The sequence below is a fragment of the Centruroides sculpturatus genome, unplaced genomic scaffold (assembly GCF_000671375.1).
Source record: "Centruroides sculpturatus isolate CEXI.00-Female unplaced genomic scaffold, Cexi_2.0 scaffold110, whole genome shotgun sequence".
In the NCBI taxonomy this organism is placed as follows: domain Eukaryota; kingdom Metazoa; phylum Arthropoda; class Arachnida; order Scorpiones; family Buthidae; genus Centruroides; species Centruroides sculpturatus.
In genome coordinates this window covers 568,733-582,235 of record NW_019384339.1, presented here as the reverse complement: position 1 = coordinate 582,235, position 13,503 = coordinate 568,733, and the positions used below count along the sequence as shown (strand labels likewise).

The following is a 13,503-nucleotide window of genomic DNA, read 5'->3' as shown; positions in this document are numbered from 1 at the left end:
GCACATTATCTTTCTCATTAAATAACTGACTTTCTCTAAATATTTTAGTAATATTTTATGATTTACCATTTATTTTTCTTATTTTTTAGATGTAACCATAATTCAACTTTAGTTTATCAAATAATTACCACTAAATAATAAAACTTTTCATTTGTTCAGATCATTAAAAACACATTATATTTCTATATTTTTAGTTTAATTTGCTTTTTGTTATATTTATTTAAATATATCAGTTTATATAATTTTTTCCCTTCTAACTCCTTCAATTATCTCTTGCCTTCTCAATTAGAATTAGAAGGAAAGAATAATGTAGAATGTAAAAAATAAATTTGGATATATCAACTTACTTAATTTTAAATTTTTTCAGTATTTAAATGATCAGCTTTATATCATGTAATTTTATAGGCTGTTTCAAAGGCAGATATTAAATTTTATTCATCTATATATCATGCTTTACATAATACTTAATGTATTAAAATGTCATTTAGTAATTCATATGACAGCTTAAAAAGTATGTGCAAATGGTGACAGAATGAAACTTAAGATTTTTGAATTATTATTGTTCACAACACTTAAATTTATGATGGTGCACCAATCCAGTGATTCAGGAAGCCTTAGATATTCAAAATGTTTAGATAGAATCTGTAGCATAGTACAATTCATGCACAGGAGAAAGAATAATGGACATACTGAAAGTATGAAAAGAAAATAGCAAGTACAAAGACTTTAGTTCATAAAATACTTTTGGGTACATCATTATTTATTAAACTTCAAGTTTATTGTAGTTCTGTAGAAAGATAAATATTCAGATGTATATACTACTTACATATATTAATTCTTTAGTCTTTTCTGGTTATCAAAATAAATTACATTATATATGTGAAAAGACATCAATAATATAAAACTATCTAGTGATATGCCTTAGACTTTATTCAGATAAGCTTCCCCAGATATCTGTTTAGATATTTGCAATACATATTTTTAATATTAATCATAATAAAGCATATCTTATTATTAAAATGAATATTACAATTACATTTAAATTAAATTTATATTGTTTATTTTATTCAGGAATCAGTTAAAGTACAAATTCCATATTATACCTTAATAAATTGTTGCAAAATAATCAGTATTTACTAATTAATAATATTTTTATAAATAATTAAAAATATACATAATTAGTAAATACTGAATATTCTGAACAGAATTTAAATTTTTTTTAAAAATATACATAAATAAATATATTTTTAAAAAATTTTAAATCCTCTTCAGTAGAAGGTTAATAAAAATAAAAAATATTTAACTGCAAATTTATAAATTGACCTTTGTGTTTTATCATTAACAATTTTCTGCTCAACTGATCAGTTTAGAAGCAGATAAGAATACTGCTATAATTTGTTTTTTAAGTTTAAATTTAAATATATTTTTAAACTGTTGTAAGTGTTTTTAATTAAGTAATGAATGAATAACATTTTTGTTTAATATAAATATCTCTTGCAGGAAAGATCCCTTTAAAAATTTAAATAACTTTCTGAAAATTTGAGAATAATTATGGTATAATTTAATAAAATCTTTGCATGCTGCTATTATATTTATTGATTTGTTAGAGAAGTTTTTCAAAATAAATCTCTTAAAGATTTTTGTATTTTAAATTCACCAAACCTTTCCATTCAAGTTGAAGTATGGGAAATATGGAAAATGGATATTGCTACATTATTCATTTTTGCAGAAATTGAAGGGGTTATTTGCAAAATTGTTAATGGAAAATTTGCCTTCTAGCTAAGTGATTAATGTCTATTAAAACAAACTAGCCTTCGGCATTGACAGGTAAATGTTTAATTAACCAGAAAGAATTTGAAGAATTTAAAAAGAAAAAACTTATAAGCATTTTGACATAAAACTTTAAAATTTTTAACACGTCCACGTTTTATTAAGCAATGCACATAAATACTAGATTCACACATCACTTAAATCTTACATTAAACATGGATTTTATAACCGGAAAAACATTAATAAATCAAAGCAAGCAGACAGACGTTTCTGCACTTTTCATAAGGTTGGCAAGTACAGTATGTGCAGTCTTCTGTTTGAGGGACAAAAAGGCCAGATATTAAAATGTATAGGTTTTTCCAAGATTTCGGGAATTTTTATTTTTATAAAATATGTGGAGAAAATAGCACATTTTTTTCCAATTTCCATTATATGAAATTCAATGGAAAATTTTCCAATTTCCATTGGTTCATCTTAAGACGTTTTATTCTTTACACGTACGTTTATTTTTTCCACATTTGCTGCTATTGGTAGAAAGCCTTAGGCAATCGTTCTACTTGGTTGACTACAGTCTAGTTTGTAAGTGTATTAAATCTAAGGAAAACATTCTACGCGGTAATTTATTATTTGTGAAAAAATACTAACCAGCAGCAGCCGGATTTCGGTAACAGTGAGTATTTTTTCCCCCGCGTTTTGTTTTTATTTGCCAGCCCTTCTTTTTGTTGCATCTATTCTGTTAACTTTTAACCCACATAAATTACAAATCGTTGACGTTTAAGCGCTCTGTACTTTGATTTATTTCTTTTTTTAAAGAAAGAAATAAATCAAAGTACAGAGCGCTTGAACGTCAACGATCGAGACGATAATTTTGTTAGAAACGTTTAAAATCGTGCTCGTATCGATGCATTAATTTAAAATGTTCTGATGTAAAACGATATCGTTGAACTATTACTCGTGGAAGGCTAGCAGCAGGAGGAGGAAAGTTTTTGTATTTGTCCTCGGTTACTATTGTTTTAATCGCGTACAAGGTGGTTTATTACTCATAGACTACGACTTTTGTACGCTTAAGAATCGTGTTTCGTGATAATAACTGTTGCGTTTTCTTGTTTCCGAGTCGTTTTTAACGCGTAAACGAGTTTAAAATCACGTCTGTAGTCCCTAAAAAAAGTTGACTTACCAAGGGTTCGATCGCTGGCCATTAAATGCCATATTTAGACGTAAGAGGTTAGTGGGACGGCTATTTGCGTAATATTATCGAAATGGGGATAAGAATATAAAAGGATCTCTATAGCCATATAAATGATGATAATACTTCTAAACGGTACTTCATATAGTTTTTTAAATGTTTTTTTTCCTGACGAACAGGTCAAGGATGCGGCGAAAGTGCGCTTGATCTGTTTACCGTGAAGGGCATTTAGTAATCTCATTAGATAAAATATCGTTTTTTAAATGTATTTATTGGTTCAGGAATATATTTTCTGAACAAAGATCAAATATATAAAAATGTTTTTTTTAACTTCAAGTACGTTGCTATATTCTTAAAATTGAAATATTGATCAGTTTATTCGTCATGGCATCCATTTTATTCAATAATTTTATACTTATCACAAGACATTTAATTAATTAATAAGTTAGTTTCATTTTTATGATATTTCCAAGTTATAATGTACAGTACACCTGCCTATATTTAAAACGTTTTTGGTCATTCTAAAGATTACTGATATTTTATCAAAGCGTAATCGCGCTTTTCTTCTTTTTATAAATTTCGCAACTGCCAGCAACAAAAGTTGTTTTACTGGTAATATATTACTATCTTCAATCTCCACTCATCTCACTTCCATCCCCTATTGCTTTATAATGACGACAGATTACAGTTTAAAACTTTAATTCTCACGGATGCCTTTCTTTTCATACGCGTTACATATATTGTGGATGGGGTAAACGATGCGTGAAGCTTCACGCGTCAATAACTCTACATTTTTGTACTGGCATGTTCCAGGAACGGATCTCCTGATTTTTGCCTCCACTAATTTGTTACGTAGCTAGAATGCATTGTTTAATTCGTGTGGAATTTTATTATTTATGGCTGACAAAAGAGAGAGAATCGAGTACGTTGCTGACGTCAGAACACGGTATTAAAATATTCATAATGGAAGAGAAACGATGCCAACTTTTAGCAAGCCGTCTTATCAAATTGCCAAACAAGATTACCCCACCCGTTGTTCGATAAAGATCGTTAATGTTAGTCTCTTGTATAGTGGAACGTAAATTTAGGCGTTTTGTGCTATTAATAGATAAGGATTATGTGCAACTTATATTTTTAGTAATTGTACGGGATCGCCTCGTGAATGTTTAATTAGAGAGAGAAAAGGAAACATCCATTATGACGAAACGTGGCTCGCTTCTTACATCGTTTCGTCACGTGTTTTTAACGATTTATATATTATCTTTATGACTTTAGAAGATCGTGTTTATATAAATTCCTTTGATAAAATATTCGTGGAGTAAAACAAATATTTAAAACATATCTCGGACGATAAAACGCGATTTGGGTCACTTAACTCAAACAAGACAAAACTTTGCGGGGGGTTTATTTAGTTTTTAGATTTTTTTTTGAAAAATTGTTTGCCTATTCGGTTAAATTAGTAAATGCTACGTCGAGTGTGAATTATTGTTACGTTTTTCAATTAAGAATCGAGCAAATTACGGTCATTTATGATAGATTGATTCGAAAATTGCAAATGGCGATTGTGTAGATTTCAGTTGCCGTTTTTTACGCGCGTGAATTTTGAACGTTTTATTATAAGCAGATACGTTTCAGTTGTTAACTAGGAGAATATTTAGAAGGTAATCGATGTTATCGGAAGGTTATTAAAGTTAAAAAACGAGGCGGGTAAGCAGGAAATATTTTACGTTAAGGTCGGACGTCCGGTAATTGGTGACCGTAACGCCTTTTGTTACTTTTGATGTAACGTTTCGAACCGGAAGCAATGAAAAAGTGAGATTTTTGGAAGTTTTATTGGCGTTACGATAATAAACTACACGTTAAGATGTTATGGATTTATCATTGTTATTTATTTACCCTTTATTTTGTATTGCTAGGCCGAAACGGCTGGAAATGGGATTCGGAGAAGTAAAACTGGATGCAGGCGCTGCCAGAAAACGCCTAGCGATATCACAGGACCCGTCTACTTTCTATTACGCGAGCAGGCCAAATCACAAGTTGCCATAAGGGTGAGTAAGATTTAAAAATTTTAATATAAGAATTTCATAAAGAAAACATTTTAAAAAACGAAAGTGTCCGTATCGTCATTTCAAATCTTATTAGCTAACGTGTCGATTTGCGACACTCGCGTGCGTTCCGAAACGAGTAAGATTTATTTTCTTTTTTAATAAAATCTATAAAATGTTAGTGTAATAAAGGCACGTCTACAGTCGTCGTTTCTATTCCGAAGTTTCGTCAAGGTCGTACTCAGGTGCTGCGTGATGATACAGCTGTTATATCCGATATGTCATACAAACTGACGCAGGACAAATATTAACATTCGTAAGATACCATTGGATGCTATCGCGATCATAATTTGATAACACGTTACAACATCGTAATTGAAATAGGACGTGACGATTTTAATAAATATTCTATACACAGACACACATTCTTATATATATATAATCTGCTGGAAATAAATCTTTGACTTTCTCCTTGATAAAGTTATCAGTAATTGGCAGAGCAATCGTTAGTTGTCGCAGCTCAAAACCGGTTGATTTACCTTATCGTGTATCCAATATATTCTGCGTCGCAGGTGGAACTTTGCCTTTATTTCTCCGGCACCAGCTATAGAATTACAGGTTTTCTTAATGAACTGCCATGCCGTTTAATGCCGCATCGGAAGACTAATACGCATTTTTATCTCTGGTTTTAATTCTCATCTGCCTTTTTATAATTTTGGTTATTTAATTATTGGCCGCTTTGGCGAGGTGAGTATTTAATTTCGAATGAGCGGCAACCAATAGCATTTAATGCTTTTAGCTTAATTTTCATTAGTCATGTTGATAAAATTGCTATTATGTTAACTGTGAATTATATAATGATAAAACTCGATTTTATTTATCGTCGCCATTGTCACAATCGTCGTTATCGTCAGTTCACATTCAAAGATGATGATTACAAATGAGAAAGTTATATTTAACATGAGACAATATAAAACATAATTGAGCAACTTTTAATTCTTATTCCTGATGGATTTGCATTGTCCTATTGATCCCAGTGGATCTTCTTGTTTGATCAGTTTTCTCTAGTTTTGTTTTAGGATACGTTTAATTTTCACAACAGAAGAGTGCATTTGTGTTTCGAGAAGACATACTGAATATATAGTACAATTAAATGCATACAAAAAGTGTAAATAATATTTATATTTTTATATATATTTTTGGATTCTATGAGCTTTTTTGTTCATGATATAAGAATCATTCATTATTTACTTGGTTATGGTACTTACAATCGTATATAATTTATTTTGGGCATTTTTTTCGACATACATATAAATTTAATTAGAAATGTTTCATATTTAAATGTTACTTTTTTTTTCATTATTTGAAATATATCTAGTATATATAGTTTTTATTCACGATATTGTAGAAATATCTGACAAAGTTGGCACATGTACAGTGTTTTTCTTCTGAAGAACTAGTGGCACATAAATCACAATATTCTTTAGAAACAATATATTACAGTTGACTCAAATTTTCCTCATTTTCATCACCATACAGAAGTTTTCATTACTATCATCATTAAGGCTAATATTATCATCACTAACGCTTATACAGAGTGTATAATTTTTCTCTTATACACTTTGTAAAAATGTACAAAGAAGTAAGAAAATAGAATAACAATGTGAACTGAACTAAAGCACGAACAGAAACGAAATCAAATTCTAACACAAGAAACAAATTTTGCACCTGTGTTACTCTTTCATTTTTAGAAAGAAAGAAAATCTAAATTAAAAGATAAGAAATGCAGATAAGAGAAACTTAGAGAAAACAAATATGCAGAAAAAATNATCCTATGGATATTTTGTTTCCAGCCTAAAGCAACTGGAGAACATAAAACAAAACCCACTCAAGCAAATGTGAGAGAATTAAGAGGTCTTGGTTTATCACCAGATTTTGTAAGTGTAATTTTATGAATTAAATTTTTAAAGTTTATCAAAAAATTTAAAATATGGAGTTTTAAATATGGAATATTTAAAACTCCAATTATGTACTTGCAGTTGTTATTATATCTCAAAATATAAATTTTATGCCTTTTTAAATTGTGTTTTCATCATTTTAATACAAAAACAAAATTTCCATGTAAAGTACTGCACATGCTAAGATTATAACATAACCTAAACTCTGATAATACCAATACTGTTTCATTTACAGATTTTAATTGCTAAAAAAAATTAAATAAAAACATTTATTTTGAATAAAGTTATCATTTTTAAACTAAATTACTTTAAAATTTTGCTCTTATTGAAAGAGTTTTGTCTTGTGTCTTACTTTCAATACTTGCATAGTGTCTATTGCCCTATCTGAATAATTCTCTGTACTATCAAGGGCAGTGATGATTGGTGAACAATATTTAATAATAATTTTTATACACTTGGATGGTTTTAGTTTCTTACTTTTAAAACTTTTGAAATTATGTTTAGTGCTTTTGCTATGGATGAATATTAAAAGGGAAAATAAGAAATTGAAGATAATTGTTTTATAATGAGTAAAAATTGCAACGATTATGCGATAAGCTTTTATTATTTTAATTACTTTCGTGTTTTCACTTTATAGAATGACCTTATTCTTTACCATTGTTATTTCCTGTAATTGTCAGTAATAATACTGAAATCTTGGCTAGCCAAGCTAGTACTGCTTGAGGCAAGTTTGACTAGAAAATTTATTTTTATCCTCTTCAAAAGTAGTTGTAAATCATTTACAAAGTATAAACGTTTTAATGATTAGAAAAGTTATGATTCATGCTATTGTTCTAGAGTACTAAGACAAGATACAAATTTTATAATTATAGTTTATGTATAGAAAAAGTCAGTTGAATAATTAACATAATTCTATTTTTTCTTAATTCAGGATTTACAAGAACAGTTGAAAGTTGTCGAAGGCCGTCAGGAGGATATGGTTCTAGCCATTCATGACATTCAAAACCACCTCGTATGTTTTAAAGATCATATAAATGAATTTCCTCCAATACAGCAGAAGTGCACATGTAATACAGAAAAATTAAAATCTTGTGATATATCAAGGATTTCCAATAATAAGAATGTTACATCAAATAGAAAACTCAATGTTTCTGCTAAAAGAGAAAATTTTATGCCTTCTGAAGATGTTTCCATAACATCTGCTTCTAAATTAAATCAAATTAACTGCATATCTAAACAAGATGAAAAGTCTAATATGACTGTAGATACAGTTATTGTTGACATAGATAATAAACAAGATAGTGGATTAGAATCCGATTGCCGTGAACAAGGACATGACAGCACTTACACACTCACAGATAGTGTTAGATATGTGGGAGAGAATCGTGACATTAATGACGGAAGCATTTTAAGTTCTAAAGATGAACTATCATTACTTCTTGATATGATTAGTCAAAGAGGATTATACCTACAACAAGAAGTTGCAGAACTAAAAAAACAGAAAACTATGGCAGAAGAAATACCTTTAGAAAGTAAACAAGAAGTTAAAAAACTGCATAATGATAATGTTCAATTACAACAACAGTTATCAGCAGTAGAAGAAGAGAGAGAAAATTTAAGAATACAGTTGTCTCATTTAGAATCGGCTAGTCAGAAAATGGAAAGTGAACGAAAGAGACTTCAAGAGAGATTAGATGCAGCTATGTCAGAGAAACAGCAGCTTGTATCGCGAATTGACGGACTTCACATGCAGTTTGTAAAACACGAAAACGGCATATCTAAACCTGGCAAGAACAGCAGCAGTGAACAATTATCATTAAAAGAGAAAAGTAAAATAATTTTAAATAGCGAAGAGAATCGTAATAAAGTGTCTTCAATTTTAAAAGAAAATAATGTATTGGAACTACAGCGTCAGTTATTGACATACACTGTGGAAAATGAAGTTCTTCAAACCAAATTAGAACAGACACTACAGATTTATAGAACTAGAGTTTCACAATGGGAGAAATCAGAAACTATGCTGAAAACTCATATCAAACAATTGATGAAAGAGAAAGCCTTTTTGCATAAGAAACTGGAAGAAATGTCATATGAAATAACCACTACTAAAGCTAATAATAAATTACTCGAAAGAACTTTACACACCATGAGTCATAATTTTGAAATAAAGAGACCAATTTTAAAAAGTTTACATCAAAATGGGAAAATGAATGAGTCTGATATGTTTCCACATCATAATTTTACTGTGATGAAAGATTCCCAATTTTTAAATGATTATGGAGACAAAACACAATCTCTTCCAACTATTTTATTAAATCAAAATGACAGAATACACTATCCATTTAACAATAAACAAAAAAGCTATGACTGTGATGCTCTTCCAGAAATGTTAAATCATCAACTGTCACTGAATTATCAGAATGGCTCTGGTGTTAATGAAAACAAGCAATTAATTAATTTTAATGATAATGTTGACAATATCATGAAACATGTACAGTGTAGACAGACAATCTCCCACATTAAAGAAAATTGTGATAATTTCTATTTTACACCCATTCCAATCACAGAAATGGATAAAAGTTCCCCAAATAGGATTGCTCCTCATTCAGATCAGCATCCATCTTTAATTGACAGACCTATTGAAAGTGAAATTTGGAATAAAATTCCAAAATCAATAGAATCTAATCTTTCGGGGTCGGGTAATCGTGAAGCTTGTTACAGCAACGACTGGGAACAGCCCACACTAATTGATATTCAGAGCCCTGTTAAGAAAAATAGTTATCCATATTATAAAGATGACATGGATTTCGATAGCATCCGTAGCGAGTTTGATCCTCTTTCGACTAACAATAATGCTTCATCCAAGACCGAATCTCAGCACGAAATAATTGATTCCCTTAATCTTTACGTTTCAGGACAAAAACAACTGTCTTCGACAGGCGACAGCCTTCACAGTGCAAGTCTGGAACCAGGAATATCTTCAAAATTCATTCCTCAAAATAGAAAATTCAACGAACCTTTAGATGTGTTCATAAATTCTTCAAGAAGATATCCTCAAGTGTCCATCTTGCGAAATGGTAAAATTGGACAGTTAGAGAAGACCTGGCCTATTTCGTCATCTCGTCCCGACATGACAAAAAGTCTGACTGACCAATACGACTTAGGGAGTGGTGAAAACTGTCATTCCATTCTTGGTTTCATGTCTACAACAGAAGGTGAAACACTTTTATGAGACAGATAATTAAAGATGATGCAGTGTTGGTTTATCTACAGATATAAAATTGTAAAAAGTTTAGTGCAATTTGTGGTTTAGTGATAATTTTTTTTTTTTTTTTATTTGTTTTTGCTTAAAAATCAAGCAAACCAAAGATTTATTTTAATTTAAAAATAATGTGTAAATACTTATATATATATATATATATTTCTACACAGCTCATCTTGCATTTAGCATATACTGTATTTTGCAGCTATTCAGAATAGATAGAATTATCAAGATACATACAGTATAATATTTACATTTTTTTTCGTATATTCTTTATTTTGTATTATATTTGATTTTTATAGACTTTTATGAACTTTATTTCTTCCTCTTTTGAAAAATATTGATAATTGATTCAGGTTGTAATTAAATTTTGAGTATTTTCAAAATGTTGCCTATGACCTGTGCCTTTGAAAAATCATATTTAAAGTTTTTCTATGTTCATATGCTAAAATCAACAGTTATAGAAGAGTAAATTATTTCTTCCCAGTTATTTTGAGTTTCTTTTAAATTTATTTCCATTAAAGAAGTTTAGAGAAATTTTGAAGCACTATTAAGTAATGTTTTTCTTACTCTGATTCCTAAATCGTTGAGTTTTATAAATAATTTGTGACAGAACTGAAATTTACCATCTGAAATTTGTTAATATTTTAAATATATTCATATGTAGATAGTATGTGATAATCATAATTTCCAAAATGTGGAAAGATTCTTGCCTTAAGATTCTCTTAGGAGAATACTGTATTTTGAAAATATCCTAGTCAGTGGAGCAGTTTAACATATAACTCTTAAGGGACCATAATTCTGTATTTTGTCAAGTGTCGATACTTATGTAAGTACTTATGTAGAGCAACATGTTTGGTCATTTATTGATTACAGCAAGTGTTGTATCAAAGTAAGGAGAATTATTTAGTGCTTGGATAGAAACCATGTTTGTTTAATGGAAGGAAAGGTTTATTTGACAGTTTCATTTTGATTTGTTTAAGAACGACACACATTCAAACGTTCTGCAACATTTGTGCCAGAGATTAGATTATCTTGCACATGGATGCTTTATTGTATTAAAATTCTTCCCATATACAATACAATGTAATTGAAAACAAATGTGTGTGTATTTTGAAGAAGAAAAGTTGTTTAAAATGAAAATATTTATATTTGTGTCAGATTTTTTTTAAAATAGAAAAAATATATATATGAAATAATAGATCATGTTTGGCTTTTGAAATTTTATATTATTTCAATAATTGGAGCAAAAATAAATTGATGTTTACTGTTAGAGTTCTAATGAGTGTAAGATATCATTGATATAGAATGTGTATCACAAACAGAAAATTTTAAAAATTGTGTGACTAAAGTTCTCATATAAACCCGTGAATATGCAATTGAAACTTTTATGTTAATTTTATAGATGATGATTAATAAAATACATTGCAAGATATTGGAAAATTGTCTGAATTTTTTCCTGCTATATCTAATAGAAACAAGATGATACTTTAATTGTAATAAGCTCCACCCAATGATATGTCGTTCCTCAGCAAAGGGTACATTATATTGTATACAATTACAGTATTAGTTTTCAAAACTTGGTAAAGAAAAATTAATTTCTAACATTGATTTTTCACAAGAATGAATATTTTCAGAACAAATAATTCTTGACTGGTCAAATTAGCACATTTATTTTCCCATGAAAATCTTGATATAAAACATGATTTTCAGCAAGAAGCAACAGATATAAATTACAGTTTGAATACATTTATACACAAAATAACTTGCATGCATACTTTGGCATGCATTGTCGTCGAACATAAAGCGTCGGTATAAAAATCGGAATTTAACACAGTGTGATTTTAAAAACGGTAGCTTAACATCAAACTAAAAACATTGACGTAACAATAAAAATAAACAAAAACGAGTATTTTACCGGCAAAAAACAGTACAAATCATAAATAATTGAGCCATTGTTTCTTCAAAGTTGAAAATTATACACAATTTGGCTGCTGTTGCTGTTATTTTAAGTTCCAGTGCAATTCTTGCAGTTTAAATAATTCTCTAAAAGACGGTGCACTAATAAGCACAATTCACACCACAAATTTATATATGTATATATATTTATATATATTTATGTATTTATATTACATGAACGTTCCGAAGTTAATCCATTACGTTTACCAGACGAATGCGACAGCGATAAGAAACAAATGCTATTTACGGCATTTTTTTAACTCTGATCTTCAAAACAATTTACTAAATTCTTCTCAAAAACATTGATAAAGTCATAATTGGATGGCTAAAGGTGGACAAATAGTTGAAATTTTAGACAGTTCAGTTTCTTTGCCGTGGAAGAACCAGCTGTCTCTTACACAACACTTGCTTACGTACAATACCATTACATACAACAAGTAAAAATACTTTTTTGTTTTTCGATAACCCATCTAAAACCAAAATATTTACAAAAAATATCCTTCGTGCTATTTATATATATATTTATTCATAAATAAAATTTCGAGTCGTAAGGATAAACCTTGCAAGCAAATGGTAACCATCAATATTCGTTGTACTCATTGAAAATATGACAAAACTCGAAGACATGCTAATTATATGGGTGTAAGCTGTACATACCATCATGCACTGTACAATAACAAGACTAGATAGATACAAGAGTAAAAAAAAAATTCACAATGAAGAAATTTTTTTTAAGTAAGTACCTTTGCATTTTTTGGTGATTAATCTGCATGGATATATTTTCAATGGAACTAAATAATTTTCAAAAAATGCAAAGGTGGGTTTTTGTATGCTTATTTCATTTTCTTTTTGCAAGGTGATGGAGCTAGTTTCAAAACTGACCAGTGCAAATTAAGCTCCCCTAGTTTGTGAGTTAACTCAAATATATGATTAAATAAATACTATGCATTCATTGCGATTTCACCCAAACCATCAGTCTTGGATGTACGATGCTTCCAATCTCGCAATTTACAGTCCGTGTTTTACCGTTGACCACGAAGATGGCCTCGTTTGCCGTGGTTATCATGTAGGTACCGAAAATACCGGCACCGGAGATTGGTCGGTTTGTGTTTCCCCACTGCGCCACTCTCGGATCCATCGCTCTTCCGATGCCCGTTATCATTTCCACTTTGCCGTCTGCTAAATCTATGAAGAGAATGTCCTCTTTGGTGGCTGAACTGGCATAGAGATCGTAACTGTGTGTCGTGCGAGAAGGAAAAAATGTAATGTCGCTAATATGTAGTGTGGTCTTGACATCAAACAGAAACTTTGGACCTGAAAAAG

The 13,503-nt window shown here is 29.7% G+C and overlaps 2 protein-coding genes across 4 annotated transcripts in view; one reads left to right on the top strand and one right to left on the bottom strand.

Moving 5' to 3' along the window:
• Positions 1 to 2,398: 2,398 nt before the first annotated feature.
• Positions 2,399 to 11,656, top strand: LOC111632955 (protein Hook homolog 1-like; the record flags this gene model as incomplete). Its single annotated transcript, XM_023377478.1, has 3 exons — positions 2,399 to 2,434; positions 4,873 to 5,004; positions 7,891 to 11,656. Coding segments are annotated over 3 exons (2,469 nt in total), but the record flags the coding sequence as incomplete, so codon positions are not given.
• Positions 11,657 to 11,870: 214 nt separating this feature from the next.
• LOC111633363 (follistatin-related protein 5-like) overlaps positions 11,871 to 13,503 on the bottom strand; it is a 38,795-nt gene continuing 37,162 nt past the window's right edge. For all 3 annotated transcript variants that reach the window (XM_023377922.1, XM_023377929.1, XM_023377935.1), the window contains one exon: positions 11,871 to 13,494. In XM_023377922.1, the coding sequence (XP_023233690.1) occupies positions 13,130 to 13,494 (365 nt within the window). In that variant the 3' untranslated portion in view covers positions 11,871 to 13,129. The remainder of the gene's footprint in view (positions 13,495 to 13,503) is intronic.